Below are 18,568 nucleotides of genomic sequence, written 5' to 3'. Positions count from 1 at the left end.
TTCTGGATTTTATTTGGCTGTTGCTGGCAAGCAAGATAAAGCAGAGCGATGCCATGGCTGGTGCCTAACAAGGCTCATTAGAGAAGAGGCTGCCATGGCCACACACACACACACACACACACACACACACACACACACAAACACATACCATTCAGCACCATGAGTAGAAGCAGCTCTTACTATGGCCTCTTCTGGTTTAATTCTTCTGCACCTTAGAGACTAGTGGCACTTTCCATTATCCATTTTTATTCTCCCTCTGTAAGGATGTGCCAACAGGAAGATGAACTGGGTACTTGTAAATATTCAGTAGAGCAGAAGAAAGGGACCTGTCTGAGGAGTCAGAGCTGATTGCCCCCCTGTAAGCAGCAAAGGGAAGAAAAAAAAAAAACTACTTGAAAATCTTCTGTTTGTATTCTTAACAGGATTTGAGAGGATATTATATTTACCACACAAAAATAGGCGGTAATGAAAACAGGGCAATCTGAGATGAGGAGAGATTGAGCGGAGATGAAAAACATGATCACCCAATTAAAAAATGGAATGAGGCAATGAACAGAAGATGGTACACCACAGAAAATGAAATCACTTTATTGTAAGATAAATTTGAGAACTTCTCTCGCATCTCATAATGAAATGAAAAAGGGAATTATTTTATATTAATAAAATGTGCGATCAATCCACAGTAAAACTTCATGGGCCAAATCACATAGCATGAATAAATTAAATAAAAATTGCCAGAAATGTAAACAATTTTAATAAAGTCACAGTCATTGTGGAAGATTTAATATAGCTGACATGTCACCTGGGTTAAAAATAAATAAGGATTTAGGTAGCTTGAATAAAATAACAGAATAAATCCAAAGAAAGTAGAAGGAAGATACTTTTAAAGATAAAGGCAAAAATGCCTGAAAAAAGAAAACTGAAAAACAGTAGCAATTAACAAAACCTACTGGTTTTTTGAAAAATAACTAATAAGATAGACAAAGCTCACAGGACTGATCAAGGAATAAAGACACCACCAGTACATAACTTTAAGAATGAAAAGGGAGGAGTTCCCGTCGTAGCTCAGTGGTTAACGAGTCCGACTAGGAACCATGAGGTTGCGGGTTCGATCCCTGGCCTTTCTCAGTGGGTTAAGGATCCAGTGTTGCCGTGAGCTGTGGTGAGCTGTGGTGTGGGTCGCAGACATGGCTCGGATCCCACGTTGCTGTGGCTCTGACGTAGGCCGATGGCTACAGCTCCGATGAGATCCCTGGCCTGGGAACCTCCATATGCCGTGGGAGCAGCCCCAGAAAAGGCAAAAAGACAAAAAAAAAAAAAAAATTGAAAAAGGAACATAGTCATAGATAAGGTAGAGATTATTTCCTTAAAACAATAAGAAAACATTGGGAAAAATATAAACCAAATAATCTGAATGCTTAGATGAAATGGAAATTTCTACAGATAATAAGTGCTAATATCAAGGGAAAAAAATCTGAATAAACCAATAACCATTTAAAACATTAGAATTCTCCCATATTCTCTAAGTCCCCAGGCCTACACTATTTTATAGATAAATTCACAAAACTTCAAGGAAGAATTAATCCCTATAATAATCAAACTATATCAGAAAAGAGAAAAATTAGCACCCATCTCCCCAATCATTTTATTTAAATGGGGCAAGTAGAAACATTGATATCAAACTAAATAAGGGCAATATAAACTATTAGGCCAGTTTCACTTATAAGCATAGGTCTAAAAACCCTCATTAGAGCATCATGTTGAATCTAGCTATGTATTAAAGCAAAAATGATCAAATGGGATGGATTCCAGGAGTGTAAGAATGTGTAAACATTAGGAAAACTCTTGCAGTTCCCATCATGGCTCAGCAGAAATGAATCTGACTAGTATCCATGCGGTTTCGGGTTCGATCCCTGGCCTTGCTCAGTGGGTTAAGGATCCAGTGTTGCCATGAGCTGTGGTGTAGGTCACAGATGCAGCTTGGATCTGGTGTTGCTGTGGCTGCGGCGTAAGCAGGCAGCTACAGCTCCGATTCGACGACTAGCCTGGAAACCTCCATATGCCATGGGTGCGGCCCTAAAAAGACAAAAAAGAAAAGAAAAGCTCCTAATTTTATTTATTGGGCAACCCATATGAAAGTGCCATTTTTGTAGGTCAAGAGCAGTCCAATATGGGCAATTTTATCCTATAAATAGATTAGGAGAGAAAAATATGTGATCCTGCCAGTGTATCCCAAAACATCATGTGATGAAATTCAGTATTTGTTCCCGATTTTTTTTAATATCTCCTAAAACTATGGACAGAACTCCTTAATCTGATAAAAATTTTCTGTCAACCCTTATAGCAAATATTATACTTAATGACAAAACTTCCTAAGGATTCCCAGTAACGTTAGGAACAAGAGCAGTTATTCTGCTATTACCAATAGTATTTAGATTCAAGCCATTGCAATTACACCAAGTAAAGAACGAAGAAACTATGACAATTAGAAGGGAATATCCAAATTGTCTCTTATTTAGAAAATGCAAAAGAACCAACTGATAAATTCTTAGAACCAATAAGACAATTCAGCAAAGCTGCTGGTGTTTCTACAAGCAATTCAAACGTGTAATCAGAAGCGGGGGAAGCTCTCAGAAACAAAAGCTATAAAACACTTAGGAATAAGCTTAACAAAAATGTGTATAATCTTTACTGAGAAAATTGTGAAATTGTATTCTGAAGGACATAAAACTAAAATAATGCAGGGAGTTTTCATATTCAAGGCTGAACAAAGGATGTGAACAGGCAATTCACAGAAGGAGAAAGTAGAATTGTTGATAAACACATGAAAAGATGTTCTACCTCGGCAATAATCAGGGACATATGAATTAAAACGAGATACCATTTCACACACATCATACTGAAACTTTTTAGAGTGCCTGAAAACATCAAGTGTTGGCAGAGATAAAAAGGGCAGTGAAAATTGGGAGGGTGGGATTAATATACATACTACTGTGCTTAATAGATGATTAATAATTAGAATCCAGGAATGTAACAATGTGTCAACAGTAAGCGCCTACTTTTATTTATTGGGCAACCCTATGCAATTGTCATTTTCATATGAACAGCACAGGAAACTCTACTCAATGGTCTGTAATAACCTATGTGGGAAAAAAGAATGGATATATTTATACGTATAACTGATTCACTTTGCTGTACACCTGAAACTAACACCACATTGTAAGTCAACTATACGCCAGTAAAAAATTTTTTAAAAAATCAGTGAGATCTGTCCCACGTTGCTAGTGAGAGATTAAATCGGCATTACCCTTCGGAGAGCAATGTGACCATACCTGACAGAGTTGAAGATGTGCCTTCAGTGTGCAAACTGCCTCTCCATTTTAGTTCTAGATGCATGCCCTAGAGACGTATGAGCGGGTGTGTGCAAGCGTGCATGCATGCAGCAATATTCCTAGGAACGTTCCACTGTAGCTCTGTATTAAAAGCTACCCATTTGGCATATGCATTTTGAAGCCAACCATCTTGCTGAGCTGTCTTATTAGATGTGGTGGTATATGTCCATCAAAACATCAGGTTGTACACTGTAAATCTATGCAATTTTTGTCAGTCATACCTCAATAAAGCTGAAAAAGGTGGAAACGTCTAATTAAAAAAAAAAAGAAGATTAGATGTGATGGATGTGTATGGATTCGCTCAGATTTGTCGGAAATAAATCCATCACTTGCATATAATGATGAACTGAACCATCAAAGCCATTTCCTTAACAAGCCGTATTCTGTTAGGAAATAAATGTATGCAAAGGCCCAGTTCTCAATAGCAATAAAAATACAAAAATATCCAGGAATAACTACAGAATTTTACTGAAAGATATAAAGGACAACTTGATTTAAATGAGCCACGTGCCATGTATATGGATAGGAAGATTTTATATCATATAGACATGTGTTTTCTCTTTTATCAATCCATATATTTAATGTTAATCAATGAGAATTTTACAGGTTGTTTTGGGTCTTTTGAGGGGAGCATAGGAAGTTGTTTTTCTTAATTTAAGAAGATTCTTCTTGAGTTTATCTGAAAGAATAAACATGGGAGAATAATTTTTTTTAAGTTAGAAGCAAATAAGAAGGGATTTGTCTTCGTGAATATTTACATATATTACAAAACTATAATAACTAAAACAGTATAGACCATGCATAGGAATAGACAAAAAGATGACTGCAGTTAAAGAGAAAGTTGACCCCCAAAATTTATATAACTCTATATGTGATAAAAGTGAACTTAAAGTAGATAACGGGTGGAATATTTACAAAGAGGTTTTGGTTAAGTCTAATCAACCAAGAAGAAAAGTATCTTATCTTATACCATATGTCAAAACTCCAGGTGGATTTAAGGATAAAAGTACTAGAAGAAAAAAACACTGGTTCATTTATTTATCATACACTGCCAGGGCACGTATTCTGAACAGTGATATGTGAAAGATTATTTATGGGTTGGGTTCATTTTATGATGGAAATTTCTACAGCTATTTAAGCACTGCTATGGAAAAAATAGTTAATGATTTGAAAAAATATACACGTTATATTAAGTGAAAGGGTAGGTAATCATATAGTATCTGTAGTTTGATCTTGTTTTTATGAAGAAAATCAATTTAAATAAATGTATAAGGAGGAGTTCCCTTGTGGCACAGCAGGTTAAGAATCCAGCATTGGTTGTCACTGTAGTGGCTGGGGTCACTGCTATGGTGTGGGTTTGATCCCTGGCCTGGGAATTTCCACATGCCATGGGGCAGCCAAAAATACACACACAGGAGTTCCCGTCGTGGCGCAGTGGTTAACGAATCCGACTAGGAACCATGAGGTTGCGGGTTCGAGCCCTGCCCTTGCTCAGTGGGTTAACGATCCGGCGTTGCCGTGAGCTGTGGTGTAGGTTGCAGACGCGGCTCGGATCCTGAGTTGCTGTGGCTTTGGCGTAGGCCGGTGGCTACAGCTCTGATTCAACCCCTAGCCTGGGAACCTCCATATGCCGCGGGAGCGGCCCAAGAAATAGCAACAACAACAACAACAAAAAGACAAAAAAAAAAACACACACAAACACACACACACACACACACACACACATATATAATTATCTGTAATTTTCCATATACATATGGAAAATTATGAACAGAACAAAGCCTAGAAAGATAGTCACTAAAATGTTATGAGTGCTGAAAGTTACTTCTATTTTCTTTGTGCTTTTCTGTTTCATAAATTTTCTGTGATGACTATTTTACCATAACACAGTAAGAACATCTTTGTTCTTAATGAATTGGGATGAATTATGCTTTGAAAGTAAGGAAAGACTCCTGTTCCCATTATATTTTTATTAACTAACAATTTCTTAATACCATAATATATCCAGTGAGTGTTCAAATTTCCAGTTATCTCATAAATGTCATAATATTTTTAAAATTTGCAGTTTATTTGAATCAGGATTCAGATAAGGTCTACACATGGGATTAGTTGCCTCAAGTTTTTTTTTTTTTTTTTTTTTTTTAGTCTTTAGATTTCTACCTCCATCTCTTCATCTCTTCCTCCCACCCCTGGTTATTTATTTGTAATTTATTTGTTTATTTATAAGTAATTCATTTCATATGTTCCTCTGCGTTTATTGTAAGTTGGCAATTGGATCCAGTGGCTTGATCTGATTCACGTTCGATTTTTTTTGGCAAAATGACTCCACAGGTATTGGCATATCTTCCATTAAGAGGCACCTTATGTCTGGCTGTCTCTCTTATTGCCATGTCAGCAAGTGTTGATAAAGAATGCCTTGATCAATTAATTAGAAAATACATGTTTTAGTGGGTACAACTATTTTTTATAGCAATCTGGATGCAGCTGTGGGATAAACCCTTTGAACCGGTGTCATCGTTGTATCTGTTGGCCCTCCAGAGTTCTCCCCATCCATCAGTGCTCTAAAACAATTGCACACAGGGTCTGGAAACAGACTTTTGAGGCTCCCAGGGGCCTAAACAAATCTCTGTAATATACAGCACTGTTAGCTTGAAGGATGGCTTCTTTTAGAAAGCTTTGCTTCATAAATAGTAGGATGGAAATATTGTTCCAATTTGCTGGCAGCTGGCGCCACATCCTGTGCCATGCAGAAATATTCATCACCCACCCCTAGATCCCATCTTTGATATTTACCAAAGCACCAGGGGGTCCTTCACTCAATCACAACTTCTGCTGTTATTTGTACAATTATCTAGAAAGGAGCAGCAACCTCAGAACCTGGGGAGCTGGTTCATTATTCTGATGATTGTTGTCTTTGCTGGTGCTCCAAAGTTTAGGGGACAGATGGGAGTCAGGGAAGCCAGATGCATGCCCATTCCACCCCTGGCAGGCCCAGCAGACTCGCTGGAGCCCTTATTTTAGGAGGGAAGGGACAGAGGCTGAGCCTGGGCAAGGGAAAGACCCTATGATACCTGACACTGGACATTTAACTGCATCCCGCTGGATCCCAGGGGCCACATTCAGCAAAGTGTGAGACTTGAGGCCATAACCACAGTGGGGTGGGATTCTGGAGGAGGATAATGGTCTCATTGCCTAGAAGGACAGGATGGAGCGTTTAGCAATGCAGAAATGCCGAATGCCTGCAGCCTGCCTGCCTGTCTGCAGAAACAGATGGCTTGGGCAGTCAGGCAGCCCCAACTTAGCCCCTACCCCAAGCTGCCAAAGAGGAAGCTGGTGCCATATGGGACTTGGGGGTACAAGAGCAGATCTCTCCTGGAAAGGTTAGAACAACAACCAGTTCCTAGAGATTGGATTCACACCGAGATGGGCTGAGCACAGAACTGGCACCAAGTGGAGGCGAGAGGGGCTGAGAGCTCACTTGGGGACCAACTCCACTCTGCTGGCTTCTTTGCATCTGATGGCTTACCGCCCTCCTATCAGTTGTTATTAGGAATGAACGCTGGGAGGGTGGGCTGTGGGGTGAGAAACCGTTGCTCAAGAGAAAGCCGTGCTGCTCACATCCGGTTGGGGTCTCTCCCCTGCCCAGGTCTACGATGGCAACAACAACTCTGCCCGTTTGCTGGGGGCGTTCAGCCGCTCCGAGATGCTGGGGGTGACACTGAACAGCACATCCAGCAGTCTGTGGCTGGATTTCATCACGGATGCCGAGAACACCAGCAAGGGCTTTGAGCTGCAGTTTTCCAGTAAGTCTTGCTCGCATCCAAGTGGACCATGGACTCGGGCTTTCCTCGATTTCACACACAGGGAGGTTGGGCTCCAGGATGTCACCCATCAATTAGTAGGTCTGATTTTCTCTAACTGGTGCATGCTTAGCTGACAGTTTCACCTAAGACACTGTGCCTGTGAAGTGGATAAGCTGCCACTTGGCAGACAGCTCTACGGTTACACCTGTGATTCACTGAGCTCAGAGTCACACACACCTTCTACTCACTAAAAAGAACAAGCACTGGGCCTTTTAATTAAAGCACTCAAAGGTAGCCTTTCCTAATCATGATGTTTATAAAATAATATTCACCCACAGTCAGATGTGAAAAACACAAACACTGATGTATAATCGTGCTCTTTTTTACTACTCTCTAAAGAGCTGAGTCTTGATTCTTTCCCTTTTTCTGTGATTTTACCTTTCTCCGTTACACCTGAGATTTCAAAAATAGAAGCACCGAGGTTTGTACCCAGCCCAGAGTATGGGAGGACATTTCTGTGCTTTGACTGCACAGCTATTTGGCTGTAAAAAGGGATCCAGGTCCAACCCATGGATGAACCTTGAAAACATGACGCTAAGTGAAGGAAGCCCATCACATGACATGCAGACATGTGTATTGCATGACCTCTTGACATGAGCTGTCCAGAACAGGCACATCCATACAGGCAAGAGGAAGACTGTTAGTTGCCTAGGGATGAGGGAGTTAGGGAGCAATCACCTTTGGAGGGATAAAAATGTCCTAAAGCTGATTGGGATAGTGGTTGCACAACTCTCTGAATAAAAGACACCGAATCATACACTTTAGATGCGGGAATGTTTAGTGTGTGAGTTATACACGATGAAGCTGTTAGGGGAAAAAAAAAAAAAAGCAATGAGTCCACTCAAGATTCCTCTTGCCTGGGGGTGGCCGTCTGTGCCTGTTTCAGCAGGCACATCAGTGGGAGAGGATTAAACAGAGTGACTTTCAAATTCCATCTGTATCATCTGAGAGTGTGTAACTTTGGGGCAATTTCTGTCACCTTCCTGAGTCAATGTTCTCAGTGTAAGACTCCCATGAATAACAAGTAAGAGATAACACAGGTGACCCCCATGCCCCAGGAGCTCTGTGTAAGCTCACAGAGGTTTCCTTCTCCAGGCTCTTTCAATAGAGTGTCTTTAAGCAGGGTGTAATTGAGCTTGGACATTTCAAGTGAGTTTTCTATATTACTCTCTCCCATCAGAATGTCTCAGAGAACAAAAGGGAAAGAGCAGCTCTGGCTAGCAAAAAGCTATGAGGGAAAAAAGAAAGAGAGCGAGAGAGAGAGAGAAAGAGCAAGGAAGGAAGGAAGAAAGAAAGGAAGAAAAGAAAAGGAAAAGACAGAAAATCCAGTCCCTATACCTGAAAACTATGAAAAGCTGTGCTAGATGCAAACTATTACATTGAGAATGGATAAGCAATGAGGTCCTGCTGTATAGCACCGGGAACTACATCCAGTCTCTGGTGATAGAACATGACGGAAGATAATAGGAGAAAAAGAATGTATCTTTATGTATGACTGGGTCACTTTGCTGTACAGCAGAAATTGGCACAACACGGTAAATCAACTATATTTTGCGAAAAAATACATGTGCAAGAAAAAAGAGAGAAAACGTAAGGACAGACATATCACCCATAAAATTTTGGAAGAAAAAAAAAAACTGTCCTATGAGAAATAACTGAAATCATTTGCATAGAACCACAGCGGGGAGGAACACGCCAGAACACACCCTCCGCTCAGCACAGCCGAGGTGCGACCATCAGGACCTGGAGGCATGAGTGGGGGCTTCCTTGAGGACCAGCGCTGAGAGGGAGGGGAGGTGTGGTTTGTGCCACGATGCGTCTTGCTCACCCTTATCTTTCCTCCCGTGCCCAGGTTTTGAACTCATCAAATGTGAGGACCCGGGAACCCCCCAGTTTGGCTACAAGGTTCATGATGGAGGCCATTTTGCCGGGAGCTCCGTGTCCTTCAGCTGTGACCCTGGGTACAGCCTGCGGGGCAGCGAGGAGCTGCTGTGTCTGAGCGGGGAGCGCAGGACCTGGGACCGGCCGCTACCCACTTGTGTTGGTAGGAGCCCTCTTGATCTTCAGGGGACCCCTTGGGTGTCCCCATCCCCAAGTTCCCAGCTCTGGCCTCATTAAGGGCACCCCGTTGGCCCCCAGGCATCAGGACCTTGGGGCTGTCTGAACCCTCCTGTCCACAGGCATCATCGCCCACATTGCCCTCCCTTCTCCACGACCTCAGGTGGAGAAGGGAGGGCAGCATCAGCAGGTGGTGGCTTGGCACCGTCACACATTTAGCAAGTGGGACCAGAGCCAAGCCGGGCCCTCAGAGTCCTAATGCTGGTGACAGTGAAGAGGGGAGAGTCAGTGAAGAAGGAAGAGGTGGGCCTTTTGCCTGTTTCTAGGGGTTCCCGCAACACTAGGCTCTAAGGAGCCTGCAGCCCACTCTGGGCCTCAGTTTCTTCATAGGCAAAATGGGGCTCCTGCTCCCTTTTTGGGAGCAACGTTGAAATAAAGAGTAAGATCATGAACTAAACATCTCCCTTCTTCGAAGAAAGAATACAGGAATGAACAAGCCCCTTCTTAAGCCTCTGGTGCTTCCAGAATGTCGGCACAGGCTCTCCAGAAGCATTGCCCATGTGTCACAGGACTAGAGAAGCCTGGTCCAAGGCAGAGATGTGGGAAACGGGCAAAACTCCATCCTTCGGTCCTGCTGGCCTTTCCACCTCTCGCTCACTACACACATTACCCTCCCTGCTGGTCAGGATTCTCACTGGGCTGTTTGGTCCTGTGTCCCCACCCTGACCACCAAGCCTTTCCCTCTCTCCACCCCCTTCCCCGTGACCCACAACTTCAGCCTCTCTGAGCAGCGCTGGCTCATCTTATGAGAACAAAACATCCACTGGGAGGCCATTTAAGTGCCTGCCCAGCACCATGTGCCAGAATCGGTGCAGGTGTATGGGTATGTGTGGAGGCAGAGAAATAAAAAAAGAAAGAACAAAATATCTTCCTTCATCTTGATCTCATATCCTGGCAAGGAGAACAGACACAGAAACAGATCAATATAATACAGGCTAAGCACTGTAAAAACAGTAGGTGCAAAAGTGTTGGAGGGAGTTCCCACTGGGGTGCAATGGGATGGATGGTGTCTCTGCAGCAGCACAGACTTGAGCTCTATCCCTGGCTCGGCACAGCGGGTTAAAGGATCCAACGGTGCCGCAGCTGTGGCGTAGGTTGCAACTGTGGCTCAGATTCAATCCCTGGCCTGGGAACTTCCACATGCCTCTTGGCAGCCAAAAAAGAAGAAAAAAAGGTGTTGGAGGACTACAAGAAAGTGTGCATAGGAAGTGACATTTCAATTGAGACTTGAAAGGATGGGTAAGCATCACCCACAGGAGCAGAGATGGGAGTTGGACACTCCAGCCTGAGCATGTGTAAGAGCTGAGGGTGGCCGCCAGCACAGGGACAGGCGTGATGGCAACAACAACACTTTAACGGGATCTTTTCTTTTCTTTTCTTTTCTTTTGTCTTTTTGCCTTTTCTTGAACCGCTCCCACGGCATATGGAGGTTCCCAGGCTAGGGGTCTAATCAGAGCTGTAGCCACCGGCCTACACCAGAGCCACAGCAACTGGGGATCCGAGCTGCATCTGCGACCCGCACCACAGCTCACGGCAATGCTGGATCCTTAACCCGCTGAGCAAGGCCAGGGATGGAACTCACAACCTCATGGTTCCTAGTCGGATTCGTTAACCACTGCACCATGACGTTAACTCCCAAATGGGATCTTTTCTTAATTTAATTTTGATTTTTATGTTAGAGTATAGTTGATTTACAATGGTGTCTTAGTTTCAGGTCCCTTCCACGAACAGTGCTCGCTCAGCTCTCCAGCCCCAGCTCTCGCCACGCCCCACCTCACACCCCGTCCCCAAGCCACCATGCTCTTTCCCACCCCTGCGAGGTTTTCAGAATCCTGCGAGGTTTTCAGAATTCTGCGATGTCCTCGCCCTGCTGGTCTCCCAGGCCACCCCTCCCACCCGCCCTCCCTGCCTCTGCCTGCCCCCGGCACCTGCATACACAGGCCCAGTTCCCATCAATGAGCGGGTTCAAGTGTCTGCACTTCCTCCAGGAGGCTTCAAGGCGTTTTGGTCACAGGATAGGCCATCAGCCCTGCACCCAGGGATCTTTTTTTTTTAAAAAAAAAAAGTAGCTTTAATGAGATGGATCTCATATACCATAGAGTTGGCCCATTGAACGTGTTCAATTCAGTGCTTTAGACTATGTTCACAGGGTTGTACAAGCATCACCACCATCTAACGTTTGAACGTGTGCACCCAAAAGAAACCCTATACCCATTAGCACCACTCCCCACTTCCTGCTCCTCTGTAGGCCTCAGCAACCACGCATGTATTTTCTGTCTCTGCAGATTTGTCTATTCTAGATACTGCATAAAAATAGAATGGTCTTTGGCGCCTTAACTTAGCCTAACGTTTTCAACATCATGTTCATCCATGTGGTATCGTGTGTCCGTACCTCATTCCTTTTTATGGTCAAATAATATTTTGTTATGTGGATATGGCACATTTGTTAATCTGTTCATCAGCTGGTGGACACTGTTGCCCGTGTTTGGATATGATGAATAATGCTGCAGGAGTTCCCATCATGGCTCAGTGGTTAACGAATCCAACTAGAAACCATGAGGTTGTGGGTTCCATCCCTGGCCTCGCTCAGTGGGTTAAGGATTCGGCATTGCTGTGAGCTGTGGTGTAGGTTGCAGACGAGGCTCGGATCCCCTGCTGCTGTGGCTGTGGCAGAGGCCGGCAGCTACAACTCCGATTCGACCCCTAGCCTGGGAACCTCCATATGCCGTGAGAGTGGCCCAAGAAATGGCAAAAAGACAATAATAATAATAATAATAATAATAATAATGCTATGGCCATTCATGTACAAGTTTTCATCGAACCTATGTTTTCATTGCTCTTGGGTATATGTCCAAGAGCAGAATTGCTGGGGTCAGCGCGTAACTGTGTTCAACCTTTGGAGGACCTATGTGGGGAAGTGTTTTCCAGAGCAGCTGCACCATTTGGCGCTCCCACCAGCAGTGTTTGAGGGTTTCAGTTTCTCCATATCCTCACCCACACATTAGTGTCTATCTTTCTGACTATGGCCATCTGAGTGCGTGTGAAACAGGATCGCATTGTGGTTTTATTTTCTATTTCCCTAACGACCTGATGTTACACACCTTCGGGCGTGCTTATCAGCCACTTGTATACTTTCTTTGCAGAAATGCCTTTGCCTGTCTTTCAATTGAGTTGTCTGTCTTTCATTGTTGAGTCGTAGGGGACTTTGGGAGGTCCTGGATACACGTCTCATCCAGGGGCCTTTCTCTACGCTGCCCCCAGTACGTGGTGTGAACACAGGCAGGAGGGGCCAGCGAGTGGCTATTGGGAACACAGGTCACCCCGTGAAGCTCACTCCTTTGGGGTCTCTTTCAGCTGAGTGTGGAGGGACAGTGCAAGGAGAAGTGTCCGGGCAAGTGCTGTCACCCGGGTATCCAGCTCCCTACGAACACAACCTCAACTGCATCTGGATCATCGAGGCTGATGCCGGCTGCACCATTGGGTAAGTGTCCAGTGGCAAAATAACCCCTGCCAGCTGTCCAGGGGAGTTATCACCAGTGGCCCCACCCATTCACCTGGCCAGTGGCTGGCCCTGCCCACCACGCCTGGAGGCCCTGGTGATCCACAGTGGTTGCTATGACCCCAGGCCCAGGCCACGACCCACAGAAAACCTAAGAAGGCCAGCCTCAGCTTCACAGGGCTGCAGTCCAAGTTTAGCCAGTACCCTGTCCCAGACGACTCAGTGACCCCATAGCAACTGAGGGCAGGAAGTCATGGGGCCCCTGGTTAGAATTCCAGCCCTGCTCCTTACTGTTCACAGGACTCTGGGTAAGTCCCTCATCAACGCTGAGTCTCACTAGCTCCTTCTGCGGCGCAGGGTTTTGATGCTGGCTTCTCGGGATGTAGGGAGGGTTCTCAGCACAGTACTTGGAACATAGGTGAATATTTCAGCACAGTTCTGTCGTCGTGTCTCTGACAACAGTAAGGATCCGCTTAGAGCTTACTTCCCTTTCTCAGTCTAAGTTTCCACATCTGTAAAATGAAGATCAACACGTTGGGGTGTTAGGGTTGTGAATGGAATCATCAGAAAAGCTCAGCACGTTGTCTGGGACTTTGGACATAATCCTTCAAAGTCTAACTTCTTTTTCACATACATGCTTGGTTATCAGGAATTACTGGAGTTACAAAGAGTCAGAGAAGAAAGGAGTGTCCCATTTATTGAGCATAGGGCCTGGCACATGTATGGTCTTATTAACTCTTCACGTAGCCCTGGTCATACAAATAGTAAGCCCTAAAAATAAGTCGACATTCTTTTTTTTTTTTTTTTTTTTTATTGACGTATAGTCAACTTACAGTGTTGTGTTAGTTTCAGGTGTACAGCAAAGTGCACCAGTTACGCATATGCTGGTATTCATTCTTTTTCAGATTTTTTTTCCTTATAGACTATCACAGAGTATTGAGTAGATTTCCAAGCAGATATTCTTTTTTTTTAAACGATTTTTTTTCTATTGTAGTTGGCTTACAGTGTTCTGTCAATTTTCTACTATACAGCAAAGTGACCCAGTCACACATATAAATATACATTCTTTTTCTCACATTATCCTCCATCATACTCCATCCCAAGTGACTAGATAAAATTGCCATGTTATACAGCAGGATCTCATTGCTTATCCATTCCAAATGCAATGGTTTGCATCCATTACCAAGGAGACCTTCTTATTACTCCCATTGTATAAATGAGAGAACTGAGATTCCAAGAAAATGCATCCCATGGTGAATCAGAAGGCTGGGGTGGAGTTCCCGTCGTGGCGCAGTGGTTAACGAATCCGACTAGGAACCATGAGGTTGCGGGTTCGGTCCCTGCCCTTGCTCAGTGGGTTAACGATCCGGCGTTGCCGTGAGCTGTGGTGTAGGTTGCAGACGCGGCTCGGATCCCGTGTTGCTGTGGCTCTGGCGTAGGCCGGTGGCTACAGCTCCGATTCAACCCCTGGCCTGGGAACCTCCATATGCCGCGGGAGCGGCCCAAGAAATAGCAACAATAACAACAACAACAACAAAAAGACAAAAGACAAAAAAAAAAAAAAAAAGAAGGCTGGGGTGTGAACCCAGGTCCTTCTGAACCTTCACGCCAGATCACGATGCTGGCAAAGCTGGTTTCTGAGAAGCTGTGAGGGAAAGAGCGGGTTGGGTGGAGGTGTGGAAGGAGGATTGGACCAGGCACTTGGAGAGGAGACAGTCTGGCTGGAGTAGGGGATGCATGTGGACAAGGAATATGGGAAAGGAGGGGGTTCCCCCACCGAGGATCCTAAATGCCAGTGAACAAGAGGGAGCCACGGCAGTTTCCTAAGCAAGATCATTTACAGTGGAGAGCTCATGGGAGGAGAGCCAGTCAGGAGTCTGCTGCAGTAATCGAGGAACGAAAGGCTGAGGCTTTCGAATAGTGGGGAGCCAAGACACGTGGCAGAAGCATGGCCAGGAGAGGATCCCTGCCCTGGAGGGTTCTCAGTCAAGGGGAACGGGCTGGATGGGTGTGCTGCTGCCAGAGATACAGCTGTTTGTACATTTGCTGATGTGCAAGTGTCCTTAGACTCAGTCTAGTTAAAATTAAAGAAACACTTAAAGTGTTTGCTACGTGCAAGTGTTTGAGCTCAGCCCTGTGCCCAACGAGATCAGCACAGCTCTTAGGGATTTTGTGCTATTAAGACAAGTTCAGTACACCAATTCATCATATGCTCTATCGCTGGAATCGCCTTCTGGAAGCACAGCTTATCAAATAACCCTCTCACTAGAAACCTTGTGTGGCATCCATGCTCCCAGAAGCTGATTTCTTATCCTGATTTTCATGGCCATCGTGACCTCAGCCCACTCCCAACCTTATTTCCCACCACTTCTCTTCAATACCAAAGCTAAGTTGCTGGTGGCCCCTGCCCACACTCTGTGTCTTGGTTTCCACTTGCCCTCACTGGAATACACCTCTTCCTCCAAAGGCTTATGTCTGAAACTCCCCACCCCTCAAAATCAAGTGCGCATGTCAGCTCACCCAGGAAGTCTCCCCTGATCCCCTCTCCAGGGAGCCCTAGGAGTCCCTCCTCCTCTTCTGCATCCCCATTGCCCATGACCTGTATTTCCCTTGTGACCCTGACCGCCTGCCTCCTCTAGTTATGCTCCTGCTTCCCCAGCCAGAGCTGTGCTCTCTGCCGGATTCATCTTTGCACATCTTCCTGCTCCCACACCTGGCAGAGGCTTAGCAAGCATCAAGCATTGAATGAATGAATGAATGAATGAATGAATGAAGCAAGCAGGACCCAGGTATAAAGGTAGTTATATGACCAACAGATCCCTGATAACCCTTCAGTAAATAGTAAATGAACAGTGAATGCATCACAAGCATAAGGACTCCTTAAGTGTCTCTGTATGCAAATCAGGAGAAGGTTTTCCCACGTAACTGCCTTAGTGCATCACTCATTCATTCATTCATTCATTCCTCCGTGTAACAGCTGTCTGTTGAATTCATGGCAGTGTCCATGAGGAGCGCTGATGTTGCACGGATGAACCAGTCTCTCCCTGCTGGCAAAGAAGAGATGAGTGTGTACACAGAGTGAGGTGGCGAAGGAGGGGACAGGGGGGTTGAAGGGCAGGACAGGAGATCAGAGAAGCTATCTCAGAAATAGTGACACTTTAGTAAGTCATGCAGGATGCAGGGGAGGTCGCCAGGTAGCCAAGGAGGAAGGTCAGTGGAACAGAAAGGCCTACTAGGCAGAAGAGGTGAGGCAGGGTGGGCAGGCTCAAGGGGCTGGAAGTGGATCCAGGTGGCTGGAACTTGGTGGAGGGGTGGGCAGTGCAGGGGGACGAAGCTGGTGGAGCCTGCTGCATGCAGCCAGAGCACGGAGGATCAGGGGCCATGATTCTGGGTGGGCCCCATCCTGGCAGCCTTGTGCAGGAGAAGGGGACAGATGGGGTCCGGGAGTCCCTGTGCAGAGGAGGCTGTCTCCAAAGTGTCACTGAGGTGAGGAGGCCTGACCCCTGCCTGTGGTGGCAGGGATGGAGAGGAAGGAACACGTTCAGGAGACATTTAAGCAGTCACTCCAACTGGTCTCAACCTCCTCGGTAAATATGGAAACTGAGGTTTCTTCTGTTTCCCCATCTTTTTGTTGAGTCTCATACAAAATGTAAAATAGAAAAGTCAAAAGAACAATGCACCAGGCACCTGTATACCTACCACCTAGACCCAACTGCTATGACTATTTCGCTGTATTTCCTCTCTTTTTTTCTTTTCTTTCTGTCCCCCTTTTGTGTGTGTGTGTGCTTTTGTGCGGAATCACCCGAAGATAATTGTAGACATCCTGATACTTCTCTCCTAAGTACCTTGCATGCCTCTCCTCTGTGACATAGTAACCTTCGCATACCCAGGACATGCAGCATTGGTCCCCAAAAATTAAGGTTTAGGACAAGGGTCAGAGGGAAGCTGGGAGGTCTTGGAGTGGCTGGCAGGGAGAACTCACAAAGTCCGTGATGATATTTCTGGGCAGAAAATGGGGACGGGGTGACGCTTTCCCATTCTCCACTGGCTCCTCCACCCCAGACGGTCATCCCAGACAGCGCCTGTGCATCCGGACTGGTGTGTGCTCTCTCCCCTCTCCTCCCCCCTCCTCCCTCTCCCTCACTGACCCCCGCACCCTGCCACCCCTCAATGAAGTTAAGGGAATTCCCAATCAGCACGAATTCAGACTCACACAACTCCCCCCCCCACCAGGGTTGCACCCTCATTTAGTGTAAGACTTAGTGATTTTTTTTTTAAGTGCGACTAGCTTTATAGATTTTTTATATATAAAAAAAGAGATACTCCAAGTTCCCGTTGTGGTACAGTGGGAGTGATTCCAACTAGCATCCATGAAGATGCAGGTTTGATCCCAGCCTCGCTCCGTGGGTTTAGGATCCGGCATTGCCGTGAGCTGTGCTGTAGGTCGGAGATGCGGCCAGGATCTGACATTGCTGTGGCTGTGGTTGTAGCCAGCTGCTGTAGCTCATAGTGGACCCCTAGCCTGGGAATTTCCATATGCCGTGAGTGCAGCCCTAAAAAATAAAAATAAAAAAGAGATACTAGTTTTGAAAATTTCAAAATGCAAGCGATAAAGACATTTATAAAGTGGAAATCAAAAGCCCCCATCTTCTTACTCCGTTCTCCGCACACCCCACGTAAGACAACCATTGATTTCCATTTGTTCAACTTCCTCTTTTAGATATTTTGTACGCCAGCATGTAGAAAACAAAGCAAAAAGCACACTTTCTAAAACAAGATCACCTCTTTGCACGGCTCAGTAACTTGCTCTTTGTTTTACCATTTAATCATATATCGTCATCATATTATGTCAATACCTATTGATTGGCTTCATCCTGGTTGATGGTTACCGCGAATTCTGTTGTCCGTACAACCATAATTTATTTAACTACCCTCCTATTGATAAAGTGAATATTTTCAGGGTTTCACTCCAGTAAACATCCTTATACATGAATCTTTGAACAGCTGTCCAATTATTTCCTTGGGATATATTCTCAGAAGGCAGATTTTGATTCATGACCTCAGATTTCCCTCCAGCTATTACAGCAATTTATGCATCTACCAAAAGCCTGTTTCCCCACACAGCATCACTCAGTGGTGTCAAGCCCGGCAAATGTTTACTTGTTTGACAGACAAAATAGTATTTAATTGTCTTTGCTGCCTCAAGTTTTTTGTATGTTTTTCTTTGGGGAAGTTTTTTTTTGTTTTCAGTTTTTTGGGGGTTTTTTTGTTTTTTTCCTTGTAGACCATTCATCTGGGTTTGGTTCTAAATAATCTATAATTTTAGTTTAAGTTTCTCTTTAACTTGAGTATTTCAGGATGTTTTAGAAGTTACTCAAGTTGTTACATATTTTGAATGGTCTTTTTTATTCACTCTATTTTCACTGCATTGTGCCCTCATGACTTTTTGAATTTTTCCCCTATTTATGTTCTATAATATATTTGAAGAAAGTGCAAAGTGTCTAGGGCTTTATATGTTTCCTTTATATCAAATGTATTATGCTTTCTTTCAAACAAAATATATTATGCTTTCTGATTGCTTTCTTTTATTTTTAACTCTTCCTTTCATTGGCCGATTTGATTTAATTGGCTTGTTTCTTCTCTAGCGATTCAAAAGATCTATATCCTATTTTTTCATTCTGGCAATGATCTTGTGT

At 44.5% G+C, this 18,568-nt stretch overlaps 1 protein-coding gene across 14 annotated transcripts in view; it reads left to right on the top strand.

Moving 5' to 3' along the window:
* Positions 1-18,568, top strand: part of CSMD2 (CUB and Sushi multiple domains 2) — a 646,878-nt gene that overhangs the window by 446,291 nt on the left and 182,019 nt on the right. For all 14 annotated transcript variants that reach the window (XM_084963760.1, XM_084963751.1, XM_084963750.1 and 11 more), the window contains 3 exons: positions 7,039-7,195; positions 9,108-9,299; positions 12,728-12,854. In XM_084963760.1, the coding sequence (XP_084819886.1) occupies positions 7,039-7,195; positions 9,108-9,299; positions 12,728-12,854 (476 nt within the window). The remainder of the gene's footprint in view (positions 1-7,038; positions 7,196-9,107; positions 9,300-12,727; positions 12,855-18,568) is intronic.

Source organism: Sus scrofa, chromosome 6 (genome assembly GCF_054392235.1).
Source record: "Sus scrofa isolate SSC_HxYL_T2T_F1_AM1 chromosome 6, Sscrofa_HxYL_maternal_Yorkshire_Landrace_v2.0, whole genome shotgun sequence".
Classification (NCBI taxonomy): Eukaryota; Metazoa; Chordata; class Mammalia; order Artiodactyla; family Suidae; genus Sus; species Sus scrofa.
The sequence above is the reverse complement of the archived record's forward strand: the minus strand, read 5'-3'. Positions and strand labels throughout refer to the sequence as shown.